At 38.7% G+C, this 11,967-nt stretch overlaps 1 protein-coding gene across 1 annotated transcript; it reads right to left on the bottom strand.

Annotated features, from left to right (window-relative positions):
• Positions 1 to 183: 183 nt before the first annotated feature.
• On the bottom strand, positions 184 to 10,359 carry LOC148832658 (patched domain-containing protein 3-like). Its single transcript, XM_088919199.1, has 4 exons — positions 9,589 to 10,359; positions 4,843 to 4,964; positions 3,621 to 3,766; positions 184 to 3,414 (listed from the first exon to the last, which is right to left on the bottom strand). The coding sequence occupies exons 1-4, from the start codon at positions 10,300 to 10,302 to the stop codon at positions 1,697 to 1,699; spliced, it is 2,700 nt and encodes an 899-aa protein (XP_088775325.1). The 5' UTR covers positions 10,303 to 10,359; the 3' UTR covers positions 184 to 1,696.
• Between the last annotated feature and the right edge of the window lie 1,608 nt (positions 10,360 to 11,967).

Below are 11,967 nucleotides of genomic sequence, written 5' to 3' on the forward strand. Positions count from 1 at the left end.
ATGTTTGTGAACCCTTTGGAATTATCTGAATTTCTGCATGAATGGCTCCTACAATGTGATCTGATCTTCAGCTAAGTCATAATTAATACAGTCTTATTCAACAAACAACACACAACATTTTACATTGTCATATCTTTATTGAACAAATGGTTTAAACAATCAAGGATAATGACATCTCTAGGATAATGACATCTTGAAAAGAGGGTAATTGGAGTCAGGTATTTCAATCAATTCAGGTGTGGGTTTGACCTGCCCTGCCGTATAAAAAATCACACAAGGTTGGTTATCTGCTCTTCACAACAGAATTCTGTTGAAGTGCAATATGGCCTGATTTCAGATTTCAGCGGACCTCAGAAGAAGAGTTGTTGAAGCTCATAAGACTGGAAAGGGTTACAAAAGGATTTCTAAAGACTTGGGCCACCATCAGTCCACAGTCAGGCAGATAGTTTATAAATGGAAGAAATTCAGCACCATTACTACTCTCCCTAGCACACACCCTACATATTGCTGAATTTAAATATAGAGTACAGCACTATTTCCCTTTAAACAAAAGGTACTTCACACATAAAACATATTTCCATTAATGTAGAATTTTGTTTAAACAATGTACATCCTTAAATGATGACCAAGAATAAATGATGGTAAATATTAACAATTTAAATACAAAAATTATTGTACATTATCTAAGCAGCTACTCTACAGTACCTAAAACCTACTGGGCCACACAAATGCTGGACATTCAGTGTAAAGTTACAAATTCTTAAAAAGGGCTGTTATTGCTAATCCTTTTTTTAAAAAAAAACCCATAATGCACTTTGCTGAAACAGCTTTATTCATAAGACATTTACACAACACTCACTATACCACCCCTTTTTTTTAAATGGAAAAGCCAAACCCCTAATGTTGAATGTAAACCGCATTGAAAAGTGTTTTTATAAGTCAAAGCTTTAAATAAAAAATGTGAATTAGTCAGGAGTATGTGCTAGAGATCAAGGTCTGTTGCTAACAGATTGGTCCTAGAGTACATCTTTTCAGGGCTTTGGCTACAACAGATATACTTATATATTTCTACTGTAAATCATTCAAATGGCATCCAAGAACAAGCAATTGTGCCAATGCAACAAAATGCTTTTTTTAAAAAAATGCCTAAAACATAGGGCACTTCTTCTACATATTGTTTTAAGCAATCATAGGATTCATAAACATCAGCATAGCTCTTTCAGTTTCACTATCCAGCTACTGTATCCTTAAATGGAATGTTAAAACAAATGTTTAGTTCTTAAAAGTTGTATAACAGGAATGTAAGGACAAAAACATTTTTTTCAAATTGTGTATTAATGGATCACACTTCAGCATAATGTTGCTTTTAATGTGATTGTAGGATAATTGGACCTCTCTGTGTTGCAAATTGCATGTCTTCAACTTTAGGTCGGAAAATTAAATGTTAATTTTAAATATATAAAAAAAAATCAGTTTTCTTCTGACACCACGTACAGTACAAATGGTAAATTCCTAAAATAGTTTTGATGCAGAGATAAATGTTTATGTAATACGTTAAATATTTTTTTCTCTCCTATACTTTTCATCTCATCTCATTTCATTCTCATCCTCTCTCTATCAATATGGCACCTAACAAAGGTTTCTTGTGTTCTCAAGTTTGCTGTAGGGTGATCAGGTTGTAGAGTCTCATCTGAATTCATGGACAGTCCATCTTATATTTACAGTAATTATTGTAAATTACTGCACTATGAATAATGTATATCTTTACTGATTGGTTCTTGAATGACAAACTCATCTGTTGTCTGGGTACCAAGTCATTACCTTTCCTGGTCACATGGGCATCACCACCAGTGGCACAGTGGCTCTTTTTATCATGGTCAGTGCGGACTTCACCCTTACTGCTACAAATCCCAAAGAAGGTGAGGAACACGGGAAGAAAAACAATCCCGTGAGCCGCCCCAAACAAGATGACCAGGAACATGATCTTGAAAAAGGTGCGAAAGATGTAACTCTCAGCAGCAGCCAGCGCCACCACCCCCAGTACGGTGGAGGCGGCGCCCTGCACTATCGGGTAACCCAGGACGAAGAGCGAATCAATCGCCTTCGCGTTGACGTTGTCGTTGTCATTCGACACGAAGGCATAGGAAATGTGCGCAGAGAAGTCGACCGAGAAGCCAATGCAGATGACCAGGTTGATCATGGAAATGGAGTCCAGGTTAACCTGCCACATAGCCATAAACCCAACTACACCCACGATGACGGAGCTGATGGCAAACGTCACCCACAGAGAACAAAGAGGGTTTGGGATCAACAAGAGGGAGATCACCAGCATCACCGCTGTGGCCACCATGATATTCTGTACTGTGGTACTGACTATGACTGCATACTGATCATAGTAGATAAATGCAGGGTGATAGACCAGTAAGGGGACTTTACAGTTCTGGGCCGTCTCCCTCAGCTTATTCAACATGTTCTTCTCATCGACTGCTGTGCTAATATTTACAGTCTGAACAAAGAAGCGAGAGGCATAGATATTACCTTGAGAAATGTTCAGATCTTGCTTAAACTCTGGCTTTACATTTAGAAATGAAGTTAAATTACCCATGAAAGCACGTTTATCATTCAAATCGACCGAGCTAAACATTGTCTCATACATCTGAAGCCAGGACGTCACAACAGCACCATCAACGAAAGCGAGGTTTTTAAAATCTGTCATACACGCCTTTAGATCAGTACGGACTGTTTCATTCCAATACGCAACCTTTTCTTTTACAACTACCATAACATTTGGACCGTACTCGGAAAAGTATTTCTCTTCATCGTCATAATAGTTTACAACATATGAACCATCAGAGGCCAGATTCCGAAGGTCAATGCCTTCTTTCAACTGGCAGCACCCATAAATACTAGTACCCAGATACACCCCGTACAGCAAGACCACAAATACTTTAGTCCATGTGTTTGTGAGAAAAGGACCATAGTATTTCTTAAAGAAATGACTCATTGGCTGCTCTTCCTCACAACCTGTCTTGGAGTCATATGCCCCTCCCACACAGCACAGACTGTAGGCTTTAGAACGTCCCTGGGGACAAACTTCTGGAACTTTCCTACAGCTCAGCCAGTGCCTGTTGCTCTCTTCTCTTCTTCCGTTCAGCGCCAAGAAAGCACCGAAGAACGTGATGTTGTAAAAGTAGCAAAACAGGACAGTGGTGCCCGTATAGAGACAGAAGGACTGCACAGACCGAAAGGGTGTCATGATACCGATGTAGAAGGCCAGAACGTCGGTCAGCGTGGTGATCGTGATAGAAATTGCGGCCTCTTTATATGTCCCAGCCAAACGGTCCTCAACTGAATCGTGAACTCTGGTTTGCTGCCAGCAGGAGATCATGATGAACATGTCGTCAACGCCAATCCCTGGAAAAGATGGGTCAGCATTTAATTCCACCGAGCCGTTTTCTAAACCACTTTATCCAGTGTGGAGGCACCCCAGAAATCAAACTCAGGGCCTCAGTGCGCCACCATGCCACCCTGAACATTTAATTATTTTCTTTGAAAAAAAGTTTTTGAACCCCCTGATGGTCAGTGGAACCTGGAATGAAAGGACATAAGGACGGTCTTACCCAGGATCAAAAAGGGAGAGTTGGCTACAGTCATGGCGAAGGGCACACCGCACCACAGCAACAACCCAAAACCAGACAGCACTGCCAGGCCGGCTGAGATCACCCCAACAGATGCCACCCAGGCCTTATTCCTTACACAGTCGAACCTATAAAATAAAAAAAGGAAAAAATTAAATTGACTCCCGTCTTCAAAAGGCATTTATTGAAAAGAGCCTTTTTAGTTACTTGACTAGTGCTCATGAATAAAGCTTTTATTTCCAAAATTACTATTCTTCTTCTTCAAGTGTCAACAGAGATGCCCCTAAATAAATAGTATACATAATCAATTCACCTTTATAGTGGAGCGTTTTTCCTACTGTACCAATTTGAATACTTCATGACTTACTGACAGTTATATCTTAATAATAACACGATGTGTGAATCATTCCTATTGTCTGTTTAAGCCGGTGGTTTCAACTACTTGGAAAGGGGTAAACCTTAATCCAGGAGAAGATGGGCAGTCCCAATTTACAATATAACGAGAACAGCCTTATAACAGACGTATGTTACTTACGTCCTGACTCTCTTCAGACTGTCCAGCTAAACAGCTTTTTGGCCAGAACATTGCATGTTCTTACAAACCAGTGGACAAAAGTGGAAACTAAGGGGAAGCACATTTAGAGTACAGGGTGCACCTTTTGTCACAAAGGTTTGTGGGAGTCTGAAGCAAGCAGCCCTGACATGTTTTTGAAGGCATTCTTTCACAAAATGAGTGAAGAAGATCCTCAAAGCTCTTCACCGCAACAAGTAAGCAAGCTAGATGGACTGAATTCCCCCATTTGGAACCTTTATTGTGTGTAAACATTGCTGTGTTCATGTCACAAGTTTTAGAAAATAGTTTCCCTTTTTATCAAAGTCACAAAGACTGTGTTTTTTTATGATGCTCTAAAAACAACTTTGATAATTGTAACAGCACCACACACAAAACAACAGCTGTGCCATTCAGAATAACATTGATAGGACTTTATTCATGTGTATTTATTCTTTATTTTAAAATCCAGACATTAATTACTTTGATTAAATAATAACTAACAAAAATAATTAAAAACAGCAAAATTAATATTAAATGTGTGTCAGGGCTCCAGGATAGCATAGGCATAGAGAAAAAAAGAAATATCTAAGTACTGTAATATGTTTGAAAAATCTCAAAAATGTCTCTTAACCTCAAAAAGCTAACACTTACCTCAAGCAAGATACGATCGAAAATAAGATGGCAAGGAAATATGTAATCGAAAATAAGGGGATCACAGACTTTGAATTTCTTTCAAACTCCTCCTGCCTAGATAAAGAAGTAAACGTAGACACCTGCAACACAGAAAAGGTCAATTTTAACTGTATATATTATAGCGTTGATTCCCAACATTTCACAGCCTTAAGCTGTTTTTATCCTAATGAAGTCACTAGCAATTAACAAACCCAAGAAATGATTAAAAGCTAATTAGACCGCCAATTCGCAAATGAAAAACAGGTCTATGTGTTAAGACAGGTGTCGTATAGAAGTGGTTGCCCTGTGGAAATCTGAATTCCCTTTGAAAGTGTGCATGTGCAGTGAAAATCTGTAGTAAACGCGCAACTCTGCTTTTCAGGTTAACATGCGTATTACAATGATTTGCATGCCTGAACAAGACAAACATTCCCACAAGCATTGTCTCTGCTCTTTTGTGCTTCCCTGTCTTACGTATGGAAAAAACAAGCCTTTGTTAATGTGGTACGCGCAATGTAACATGCACCAACAACAGATCCTTTTTATTGTTCTTGTCAGCAGCAAAGGAGGAAACAAGCACGCAACTCACACAGCTAGGAAAGTTCTTTCCCCCTCACCCTCATAGCATATTTGGGCCTGATTGGGCCTGCCTGTCCCCTCAAAACTGGGGATATGCTTTTCCGCAGTGAGTGCAATCTGGTATCCTTTCCTTATTTTCACTTTCTTCAGAAACATTGATACAAAGCATCTGAAACGGTCCTGTCCACATATCAATGTACAGTACACATTAGACACAAAAAACAATTATGCTTTTTTTCTTTACTTTTACATGCTGTACACGCTGTACACAAGAAAAGCGTCAGTGACTGGGCCAAACATTATGTGGAACCACCGACTGCAAGTATCTCATGTAATCTGTAATGGAAAAATGAAAAAAAAAGGAAAATGAGTTTTGTGCAAGTAGTGTTTCACCTCCATTAGAGTTCTGATGTTAACAGACTGACAGATGCAGTTTCTTTACACTTGTGTGAAAATACCATTATATCCTTGACATCTTGCACTATAGTGCCTAATAACAAGCCTTGGATGAAAAAAATCTCTTATGTCAACTCTGAATAGGAAAAGAAACACTTTTCACCAAGGGGATGCTGTTCAGGCACTGAGAGAAAAGGCACTCAGGGCCTTCTAGGCAATAAGAAGAAGGCTTGTCAATATCAACCCACCAACAAGAATCTGGCTTCAAATATTTGAAAGTATAACCCAACCCATTGCCCTATCTGGCAGTGAAGTTTGGGGTCCCCTCACAGACCAGGATTACACTCAATGGGACAAACACCCCATAGAAACTCCACACATGGAGTTCTGTAGAAACATCCTTCATGTGCAGAGTTAAACACCTAACAACGGGTGCAGGGCCGAATTAGGCCAGTACCCACTATTAATAAACATACTTTTTTACTCAGAAGATAGTAATAAAGTATTGGCTGCTCCTAAAAACCACCAACCAAAACATCTACCACCACAAGGGCCTGCTAAGCCAAAAGCTGACCCCAACAAAGAGCCCCCTGAGCCAGCTGGTCCTGAGGCTCACTGGCCCGAGCCACACCAACACCAGCCAGCCTCAGGACAGCACTGCTAGAGCACCACAACTCAGACTCAACCACATCACAGCACAAATCAAACAGCAATATCTCACACACTGGAACACACACACACAAACACAACATAAACTGAAATGCTACAGAACCCTAAACAGAAGATAAACTAGCCAGATATTTGATCAAGATAAGAAACAGCAAAAAGAAACATACCCCGATGAAGTACAGGCTCAGTGACCACAGCCTGGCCATAGAAACTGGGCGAAACAGGCAGACCTGGCTGCCCAGAGAGCACAGGCTGTGCTCCCACTGCCAGCGGGGAGAAATAGAGACAGAGGGGCACTTCCAACTGCACTGTGACAGATACTCTGGGATTAGAGAAACATTCCCCGGAATCCCCATACTTGACAGACTCACAAGAGCTCCCAATCCTACTGGGAAAGGGAGGAGGGAACTCAGTTGTACTGGCAGCCCAGTCCGTGATCTCCTGTCCCAGCCTGAGGAACAGTGAGCCTGCTCTAAATAATGCTCCATATATTTGTATGTAAATATAATGTAGGTTCTCGGGTTCACGTGGGTATGCGCCCTTGCTGCTGCCACCTCAGGTTAGCCCTCCACCGCTGGGGACTTGAACCCGGGTCTCCTGCGTCACTCAACAGGGACCCAGCCAGTTGAGCTAAAGGGAAATCTCCCATCAGCCCAGCGGCTGAGGTCTCTGCTATTCACAGGGCAGGGTGGTGACATCACCGTGCTGGTGGACCGGCTCGCACAACCTGTAATGTCGGCCGTATGCGTTACAATAATGTGATGTGTCTATATTGTAGATGTCTGTAGATCTTATGTTAATTGTGTATGCTTTGGCAACACTGATTTATTCATTGGTCATGCCAATAATACATCTTCAATTGAATTGACTCTGAAAAAAAAATTATAAGGCGGGATATCAGTTTGTACCAGTGCACTAAAACGACACGGTTTGTTTTTTTTCTTCTGAGTAATTTAAGTATCCGCGACACGCTGATTGAGAAATGCGTTAACTTATACTGCGTCTTGCATTTGTCCTAATTATATTTATAACTCGCAAAACAGAAACATTTCCTAAGGTAAGGCCAAATTATTTTAGTCTTCTGTGCCTTTCCTGCTTTGTCGGTCATTTTGAGATCTCAGAGGATAAGTGTACCAGTGTACAAATATGGCTTAATTTGCTTAATAAGATCAAGGTTTTCAGTCTGCAAACTGAAATAATGAATTAATTTGTATTATTAATAAACCTATTACTTGTTCCTTTGCAAACTCACAAAGTTTGGCGTGTTCATGTATTGTAGCTGAGGTTACCTGACTGTAGATAGGGGGACGGGTTCTGGGAGACGCTCCCCTTTTCCTGACCTGTGTCGGTTTGATGAGGTCAGCGCTGTAATCCCTATCCTTGTGTGTGTACCTTTTCACTGTTTGGTTAATAATAATAATGCTTTATTTGCCCTATACAATTTCTTGCATTAGGAATTCATCTTTTCCCAGACCCCAGCTTGCTCTCCATGAGACACACAGACAGGGAGAGAGCCTGGGGTCAGAGCACAGGGTCAGCCTTTGTAGAGCATCCCTGGAGCAGTTGGGGTTAAGGGCCTTGCTCAGGGGTCCCAATGGAGAAGGATCCCTCTGCCAGCTCTGGGATTTGAACTGGCAACCTTCCAGTCAGGGGCACAGAACCACCGCTCCGCCCCATAAATGTGTCTGTTAACCCCTTTCCCGAGTCACCAACCTGCTCCGTTCCGTGCGGAACCGCCACGGTCGTTACAATATGATAGTTTTGCGTAATAATATGACGTACAACAAAATCTACCGGTAGACATTTCATTTCCCCAAGCGACTATTTATCTTGCAATATGATTTTTTTTTACTTTTTTGATAGGTCAAGGCTTTCAGTGAATCAAGTGATGCAGTTTTTAAAGTTTTTGATACAGAACCCCATGAGCAATCATATCGTAAATATTAAAAAAGAACATAGCATCACTGTTCAGAATCAAGCCCACTTACAATATTAGTAATATTATATTTATTGTTGTGGTGAGTCTATTAAAGAACTATTTTCTTAAAATTTATTTCAGATTAACCGATTGAGTGAATCAATTATTTCAATTTTTCTGGCGATTCTCCCTCCTTTTCATTTCTTGAATCAATAAAAGCACATTTGAAAAACGTATCGTTTTCTCTTGCTATATCTATATATAGGAGTAGCCTACTGTACGAAAGTAGATTGATTAATTTCAGTTTCCCATTAAATAATAAAACTGTAAAAAGAAGTTAATTATTGGCTATCAAATAAGTGTTTTACGACTCGCAAACTCTCGAAAGAAAGAAAATAATTGTAATTTAATGTTATTAGTAGGTAAAAGAAAGTTTATACACACTAGTATAACGGTGCAGAAGACGTCTTAATTATTACCTAATATTATCATCGCTTAAGAACCATAAGGTATTGCTACTGTGATCCATTTACTAACAATGGATATATCATTTCAGTCATCAAATGTTGCTATCCTATATAATTCAAACGTACACAGAATTTCAGAACAAATTGTGAGAGGATCGATATGGAGCAATGCTTTCTAAAGCACCATTGACTACCATAAACCAATTCAACAATTCTTTGTAAATATTCTGTCCGGATCTGTTTGACTGCTGTGTTCAAAATCATGACCCTGACAGTCATCACATTTTGCTGACTTGATCCGTCCAGGTATGACATTCTTGCACCTTAAAAACAATTGTATTTTATTTCCATTTTGCTTATTACTGGTTATGCATCCTATTATCTTGAAAATAAAAACATTAACTCGTTTGTGTTGCACAATAAATGTCTAATTTTGTTTCATATAAAGAATTGGTACTTTCTCTATCCAAAATGCAATTTTAAAGCGTTCATGTTTTAAGATAACATTTTAGTTTAAGTACTTCACTGAATTTCGTCAATTCAAATGAATGACATGATTAAGCAGCAAATATTTTGTTATGGTAAGAGATGTGACGATTAGCAAACATCGATGGCACCGAGACTCGATTTTTAAATAGTTTTTCTCCCATAGGTGGAGATAAAAAATAAGCAGCTATAGCTATTAAGTTTACTTACCTTAATAAACTTCCAATGTGTAGAGCTGGAGAAGACTCTCAGAAATTCATTGAGCCACAGAGTGGATGAAACATTGTTTTCTTCTAAATAGTAAAAAAGTCTTATTGCCTTGGCACTTTCTGCTAAACTACTGTTCGTCACCACTCCAACTGTGGATCCCAGAAAAACAAAATCACTCTTTAAAATATAAATAGGGAACGTGAGATGAATGTCTTCGATTTTACTGGCATTATAGTCTATAATGTCTAATATTGCATTGGAAACACACTTCTGCTTCGTTCTGACACAGAGACGAGCGTAATTAAACTGGCCGTTGTCCGCGCGCACGCTCATCCGTTTGATTTCAGCATCTAAATCTAGTATTTCTTGAAATGCCTCTTTTGTTAAAATACTCGACCCTGTTGAAACCGCGATGACGGAAGCAAATGTCCCCTCGGTGTACAGCCTTTGACTCGAAAATTCAGAATAGTTCTGAGGGAATTTTTTCTGCACAAATAGCCGTTCGGTCTTTGCAGGTCCGTTGACGGGAGTGAATTGGTTTTCAATATCATTCGCTTCTCGGTCTTTCAGAAAATAAAAACCTCCTCCCAGTCCAGCAGAGATCAGCAAAGGAATAACAAAAAAACACCAGGGATTTCTTCCTATAAAACGTCCTAACTTCTCAAAGCCGATGCAAACGGGCTTTTCTATACAGTTTGTATGACATCTAGCCATATTCAACTCAGGCTAGAGGTGCAAAGTCTTCAAAAATAATTTCTTAAAATTATCAGATGAAAGGTTTTCCCTAAAATTTTGAAAGAAATGCCTAATATGGTGATGTTTAGATCCTAAAGCTAAAAAGACACAGCATCGGATGCTAGATTCAGAAATACAACAGGTTATTTGCATATATTGACACACAGTAGGTTGCCGCTGATCTGCACTAAACCTGAGTTATTAATTAACCTTTGGTATCATCACAAGAATATTATTTAACTCTCCAGTGCCTGACACTGATCAGCAGTGCCCATAATGCTGTTAAACATTATATTTATATAGCAGAAAATGGAACTGATGGTACCAGGATTAGAGGAACTGCAAACGAAATTTAAAAAAGACCTGAGATGAAGTGCTGCGATTTGAGACACTCTACACTCTACTTTCTTTGTGACTAGGGTACATTCAGTTCTCTGGATTCTGTGTTTAATTATTTAAAAGTTTAATTTCACCTGGGGACTTTGTTTTTAACTGTGTCTCTCTTGTTACCTTCAAAGGGCCTGCTTTATGTATTGACATCAGTGCTGATGAATAGTGTGATTGTTCAAACTAATAAAACTAAATAACTAGAAACTTTATTTAACATATTCTGTATGTCGAAGGTGACAGTTCATAGTTAGCAAAAATGAAATGCACAACATATTCATACAGTATGTGATTTATATATTTACTGTATAAATGTAAATGTCAACACTCATTTAATGTGTACTACATAGGTAAGGTTTTAAATGCATACTGTAAATACTGTCCTTTTTTCTTGCATGCACTGTATCTTACTTTTCTCACTTTTATTACAAAACATTTTGATTACCCAGTCATTTAAAACATAAAAACTAATGTTTCATAGCACTAATTTGACCACCAATTCAACCATTGAAATTGTGAATGATTCCCTATGCAGTTTTTTGCTATTCATAATGCTCAGACTCTGTGCACATTCATATCATTTTAAATGTGTTAGAACTTACTCAGGACAACTAAACTTTTTACAAACTGCAAGCAAATATTACCTTGACAACTTACAGACTGCTACTGAGGCAACGTTGACATTTTCAGTGCATTGTTAAAAAGCAGCACATACATTTTTTTGCATAACAACACAAATATTCTCAATGTACAGTATTTGCCTTTAGGTACAGTATGTACTGTATTTCAGTGGGATTTATAGAAATACTGAAGAAAACGGAGGAAGAGCAGTCCTAGAGAAAAAGCAAAAATAAAACTAAGTCCTGTACCAGGATTCCATATTTTACTACATTTACTTTATTACTTTATTACATCAGTAGTAATTAGTATAGTCATTCAATTGAATCTTTAACAAAAGGGACCAGTGTTCTCTATGTCTTTCCTTTTAAACCATAAACTGTACATGCCAATCCCACTGACAGTATAAAAATACATTTATTTTTTCACTCCTTGTGGCTAAAAATAATTTTATAACAAAAACAAAAATAATATTCTTATTCTATATTCAAATGTACAATACAAATTTGGTATTTCATTTGACTTAATCATTTCCAATGGTCCATTTCCCAATGGTCAGTCTCGAAGGTGAAGTTTTGTTGAAACAGGTAATACCTGAGTAAATGTCTGCTCCATGGAAAACGACATGAATCTGAACAA

Source organism: Atractosteus spatula, chromosome 6 (genome assembly GCF_055471065.1).
Source record: "Atractosteus spatula isolate fAtrSpa1 chromosome 6, fAtrSpa1.hap1, whole genome shotgun sequence".
Taxonomy (NCBI): Eukaryota; Metazoa; Chordata; class Actinopteri; order Semionotiformes; family Lepisosteidae; genus Atractosteus; species Atractosteus spatula.